Raw genomic sequence first — 6,300 nt, forward strand, 5'->3', positions numbered from 1 at the left:
TATTGTGGGAAAACACTTGAAACTCGTTGGATATGTTGGTTTTCATGGTCGAGTTAGGCGGCTTAGGTTTTGGAGGAGCAAACCCACCAATTGACCCGCCAATGTTGGATTTTGAGGGTAAGGATTTGCCGCCGACCTTCAGAGTTATCGATTCAGACAGCAGGCGATTTAGATCTGATTAGGTGCAGTATGTAGGCCGGTTTACTGGGTGACTTGGACACCATGAGAATGCCACAACTTTTATATTTTTTTATACTATATGAAAATATAAAGGGACAAAAGAGCAGTAGGCTACAAAATTCTGGTTGCATCCGTAATATGATGGATTGGGAATTTAGAGACTAGTCACAAGCTAAAATGTATACCGGATGTCGTGTAATACAAAAATCCCAATGGCAATTAGAAAGTTGGAAAAAGAAAGTGGGCACAAGCAAAAGACCGTAAGAGAAAACTTTTCCTTGTTCAACAGCGACGTGTAGTGTAATGTAATACAACTACATTACTTGTTCCATTCCGCTTCTACCACCTCCTCAATTCTCTCACCCTCATAAATTAAAAAGCCTTAACTTTGCTCTCTCCTCTGACTACTCTCATCCTCTTATCTTACTTTATTAGGCCTCTCACATCCTTCTCCTAACCAAAAAAAGTCAAAAACCAAACCAAACCAAAACCCATCTTCTCTCTCCCAAAGCCTATAATCTCAAAACACCTTTTATAGCATCTTCAATGGTGAGTTTAGAATCTCTGAAATCTTAGGCCATAACCCACTTTGAATATTGAAACTTTATCATGGGTCACTGCTCAAAGATCTGATTTTTAACACTGAATCTCCACGATAATATTAGATAAGATCTCATAGAAAGAGAAACAATAATAATGGGAAGCAAATGGAGGAAAGTGAAGCTAGCTCTTGGCATGAACACATGCCTCTTCGTTCCTCAAACTCTAGAGGATTCCTCCTCATCCACCGCTAGACTCTCCGACTCCGTTTCTCTCTCCACAGGCCATGGCTCCAACCGTCGTCCGACCACACCTACTCCTTCCTCTTCGGGGCTCCGCTTGTCTTTTACCGGATCCAAATCTTCTTCAAAGGTTTGCATTTTACGTTAGACCCAATACTATATAACATGTTTTGAGGTTTTCTTTAAAGGGTTGTTTCTTATTATGAATCTTTGCAAGTTGGTTTTGATTATATTAAGGGATGTTTAGATTTGTTTATGAGATTAGTTTAGTTTAGGTGTTTTTTTAATTTATTTTTATTTATTTTTTAATGTTGTTTTGTTGGGTGGTTTACTGTTTTCTTGGCTCTTAAAAAAAATATCTATTGTAGATTCTGATTGAACCTCTGGATTATTTTGGTTATAACTTTTTTTTTTCTTTTTTTGGATGCAAATAGTTGATTTGATTTATGTAATAGTATTGGTCATAGTTAATACCGGGGTCTTATTTGTTGGTATCAAGAATATGTGTGTTTGTGTGAGTTTTTTAATGATAAGAAATTGTTGGTGTCGCAGTCAGTGAATTCAAGTGGTGGTGGGGGATGGGGGTCATAATGTGATGATGTACGTGCGTATTGTGGAGGTGGGTGTTGGTTGTCATGTTGTTTTCAAGCGGTATTGAGGGTTGTGGGGTTGGATAAAGTGGAGTAGTCCCTTTGAGAGGACCGTGTTTGTTTGGCTTATTAGAAAAGGAAATACACTAATACAATGCACTATTTCTTTCCTTTTCAAACCTCTCTTCAAAGGAAGTGCTTTGTCTGGTCAGCAACTGCACTGTGTCTATGCCACAATCACACAAAAAACCTCTCTCTCTCTCTCTCTCTCTCTCTCTCTCCTTTTGATGCCAATTCTAGAAAAGCCTGTGGACCGTTGATTGTGAGCTTTCCTGCAAATAAGCTTCAACAAAGGAAAAAGGGGTGGTTGAAGAAATTAAAAAAAAAAAAAAAAAATTTAAATAGTAATGCTAGAGAAAATCATCATTTACTCTTCTTTTGATGGGCTTTTTTATTTATTTTTATTTTTCCTTTTACTTCTTTTGCTATATTGCCTTGAAAGCTTCATCATTAGTTTCAGCATTTCAACCAGGGGAAAAATTAAAGGGTTGAGAATTGTTTGATTATTCTTACTTTTTAAAAAGTCACCTCCTTGATTGTTGTTAAAAACCAATTATGTCATCCCCAATGTTTTGACTACCTAACATTGACTTCTTTTTCTTGTTGCTTAGCTGATTTACTAAAGGGTCATACAGTGTCTGTGAATAAGTTGTTTTTAAAAAAGAAATTCTCGAGATTGGCATATATCATATGGTATAGATATGTTGTCTTCTATTTAATCTTTTTATGCACTGGTCTCAATAGTGGACCTGCATTGGGACAGAAAGGGTCAGTATCAGACAAATTAGTGTCACAGTGAGCTTTGGCAATTTCACATATATCCAGAAATAGTTAACATTAAAATTTGGTGGTTTTCAGAGTGACGAATCTAAAATAAGTGGATTTGGATCTGAGCCCTTAACCTAGATGCGTTACATTTTCCCATTTGAACTTAACTTTGATAATGCTGGCTCTTAATTTTGTAAAATATGATTTTGGAGTTAGTCCTCCAAACGCTGTTAATCTTCAGAAGTTCACATACCAGAAAAGATCTAGTTAATGAAAAACGCATTGTAAAATTTACACAACAAATTCACATGCATAATAGTTCTCTTGAACCTTCAGTCTTCATTAAACAAGGATGCTTGAAAATTTTCAGTTAGTCCACTGATAATAATAATAATAAAAAATCCATAAAAACTCCACACACACAACCCCCTGCACCGCCCCCCCCCCCCCCCCCCCAAAAAAAAGTGACATTTGAAGCTGGCGCTGGGGCTATCTTTTTTGTTAATTGTTATGCTCTGATGTTATAATGAGTATTTTAGCTCTGAAATTTTAGGTTTCTTACAAAAATTGATAATGCCTGTCAAAATCAAGTGGTTCCTTTTTTTTCCACTTTAGTATTGTAAAATATAATTTCTCTACTGTTGTTGATGAACTCTGAGATAAATAGTTATGCATTGACTTAAAAGCTATTTGAACTGCAACACCAAATACAAAAACTGGGATTCTCAACTAAGAGAGCATTTAGAGGTACGGACATTTGCAAATAATTATGTTTTTTATTCAACTCATATCCTATAACCATCATTGTAGAGGGTTTATTTATTTATTTATTTATTTTTTAAAGAAAGTAAATAATTTCATAGATTTGTCTATAGTCTAAATACTTCTGTCTATTATGTTGGCATCATAGTAAACTTTTCTTTTAATGACAAAGAGTGATTTGCACTTCCTCTAGGATTTTATGAGTTTGCCTGAGATCCTGCCTTTCTCTGGCAGTTGGACTTCCCCCTCGTCCCATTTCTTTGATGTGTGTGTGTGTGTGTGTGTGTGTTTTTATTTTTATTTTTTGTGTGTGTGTGGGGGGGGGGGGGGAGAGATTGTATGAAGTGTCTTCAATGGATGGCTTCCACATCAATTTATGTTGCCACAATTTCATCATTTTTTATTTTGCATGTATGTTTTTAATTAGTTGCTATTTAGAATCTTATATATGTCAGTGGGATCATTCGTTCTCACCAGCTTGCATTTCTAAACTGCAGAAGACTTGTGCAATATGCCTGGCCACCATGAAACCAGGCCAGGGTCATGCCATATTCACTGCAGAATGCTCCCATTCTTTCCACTTTCACTGTATTACCTCGAATGTAAAACATGGGAACCAAGTTTGCCCAATTTGCCGAGCAAAATGGAAAGAAATTCCCTTTCAAAGCCCAGCATCTGATCTTTCCCACGGAAGGTCAAGAATCAACCCTGTAGGTTGGCCTCAAGATGATGCTTGGATGACTGTTCTACGACGTCTCCCTTCTCCTCGGTTAGATGCAAGTCGGCAGATTTCTTCAATATTTCATGCCCCTGAGCCAGTTGTCTTTGATGATGATGAAGTTTTGGATCACCAACCTGAGATTGCTGAGAAAACCACATCTGCTAACGAAGCTTTTGATAAAAATTCTACTGGAACAATAGATATCAAAACATATACAGAAGTTTCTGCTGTTCCTAGGTCAGCCTCTCATGATAATTTCAACGTACTAATCCAGCTGAAGGCTCCGGTTACAATTGAAAGACAAGATAGCAACAGAAACCTGACTGAATCGCCACCAGTACCTCAAAATTCTCGTGCTCCAGTTGACCTTGTCACTGTGCTTGATGTCAGTGGCAGCATGGCAGGTACCAAGCTTGCTTTGCTGAAACGAGCCATGGGCTTTGTAATAGAGAACCTTGGCCCCTCTGACCGGCTGTCTGTAATTGCTTTCTCGTCTACAGCCCGCCGCCTCTTTCCGCTTCGTCAAATGACTGATACTGGACGGCAGCAGGCATTACAGGCTGTCAATTCTCTAATTTCAAACTGTGGGACAAACATTGCTGAAGGCCTAAAGAAAGGTGCAAAGGTGTTGGTAGACCGCAAGTGGAAGAACCCGGTTTGCAGTATTATACTTTTATCTGATGGGCAGGATACATATACTGTCGGTGGTCCTGTGGGGAGCCATGCTCAAACACGCTACCAATCACTTCTACCAATCTCAACCCGTCGTAATAATGGTGAAGGCTTGCAAATTCCAGTGCATGCATTTGGATTTGGTGCTGACCACGATGCTGCATCAATGCATTCAATCTCTGAGATTTCTGGGGGGACATTTTCTTTCATAGAAGCCGAGGGTGTAATTCAGGATGCATTTGCACAATGCATTGGGGGCCTCCTGAGTGTGGTAGTGCAAGAGCTACAAGTCAGAGTACAGTGTGTTCACCCAAATTTGGAACTCAGTTCAATAAAGGCAGGAAGTTACCGAACCAGCACACTGTCAGATAGAAGAATAGGCTTTATTGATGTTGGAGACATGTATGCTGAAGAGGAGAGGAACTTTTTGGTGACAATCAATATTCCAGTTGGTTGTTCCAATGATGATATGACACTTCTAAAATTTAGATGTGCTTATAAAGACCCAGTTACAAAAGAAATGTTGACTATGGAAGAAGACAGGGAAGTAAAGATTCAGAGACCTGAAGTCACTGGAGAACTGGTTGTGTCCATGGAAGTGGACAGGCAGCGAAACAGGCTGCATGCTGCAGAGGCAATGGCTGAAGCTAGAGTTTCAGCTGAACGTGGTGATCTAGTTGGCGCAGTCTCCGCTCTGGAGAGCTGTCATAGGGTATTATCTGAGACTCCCTCCGCACGTGCTGGTGACCGGTTGTGTGTTGCACTTTGTGCTGAGTTGAAAGAGATGCAAGAAAGGATGGCAAACCGTCAGGTATATGAGGCATCTGGAAGGGCTTATGTTCTATCAGGATTGAGCTCGCACTCATGGCAGAGGGCAACTGCACGAGGTGATTCCACAGATAGTACAAGCCTTGTGCAAGCTTACCAAACCCCATCAATGGTAGACATGGTGACGCGGTCTCAGACCATGATATTTGGAAACCCAGCGCCTCAACGAACCCTCCGGCCTGCTCAGTCATTTCCTGCCCGATCACGGCCACGGTAATTGTTGGATTTGTCTTAGGAAATTATCCTCTCCTACATATTTTCTATATCCAGACCTTTTTGTTTCTTTGTTATTATTATTATCATTTTCCTTATTGTGGTTTTGGGAAGTGGGGTATAATTGGAGAGAGAAGTTTTGGGTGTTTTTAATTAACATGGTGGAAATATTCCTTGTTTTGCCATGTAAATGAATAAGAATTGGGGGGAAGTTAAGATAATTGGGGCTTAGAAAAATAGTGAAAAGGGAAAAGTGGGATCTAAGGTTTATCAAGTGTGGTTCTGAGAAGATGTACATAGAGAAAATTTTCCCTTAGTTTTTGTTTTTGTTTTTATTTTTGGTCTTAAGAGAGGGGGTATAGCCTTGTAATTGTGGGGATACTTGGGGTGAAAATTTTCACTTAAATATATGTATGACATATCTGCTCCTAATTCTATTCACAACTTCTGATTATTAGAATTGGCAAAGATTTGAGATTTTCTAGCATTTTCTCTACTTTTGAATGGTGTCAGCTTGAAGTAGTCGACATTCATCCAGAAACCCATGGCTTGTTTGCTCTGAATGTAGTTTCAGAGCCTCAGTTTCACCATTATTAGACCTCACAAAAATGAGGTTTCCTTAAAAAGTTTGATTTTTTAATTGAATAAATAAAATAAAATGGAGCGTAATTGATATGGCGGTCAAGTCTTGGACCGGTACCTTCTGGTGTTTTGAATGGAAAGT

At 38.9% G+C, this 6,300-nt stretch overlaps 1 protein-coding gene across 2 annotated transcripts; it reads left to right on the forward strand.

Annotated features, from left to right (window-relative positions):
• Positions 1–525: 525 nt before the first annotated feature.
• LOC115983094 (E3 ubiquitin-protein ligase WAV3) lies at positions 526–6,060 on the forward strand. 2 transcript variants are annotated; one of them, XM_031105771.1, is made up of 2 exons: positions 526–1,092; positions 3,640–6,060. In XM_031105771.1, the coding sequence occupies exons 1-2, from the start codon at positions 877–879 to the stop codon at positions 5,578–5,580; spliced, it is 2,157 nt and encodes a 718-aa protein (XP_030961631.1). In that variant the 5' UTR covers positions 526–876; the 3' UTR covers positions 5,581–6,060. The 2 variants fall into 2 exon arrangements, with proteins under 2 accessions (XP_030961631.1, XP_030961632.1); XM_031105772.1 differs by having other exon boundaries at positions 3,643–6,054.
• The last annotated feature ends 240 nt before the right edge of the window (positions 6,061–6,300 follow it).

The sequence above is a fragment of the Quercus lobata genome, chromosome 1 (assembly GCF_001633185.2).
Source record: "Quercus lobata isolate SW786 chromosome 1, ValleyOak3.0 Primary Assembly, whole genome shotgun sequence".
NCBI lineage: Eukaryota > Viridiplantae > Streptophyta > Magnoliopsida > Fagales > Fagaceae > Quercus > Quercus lobata.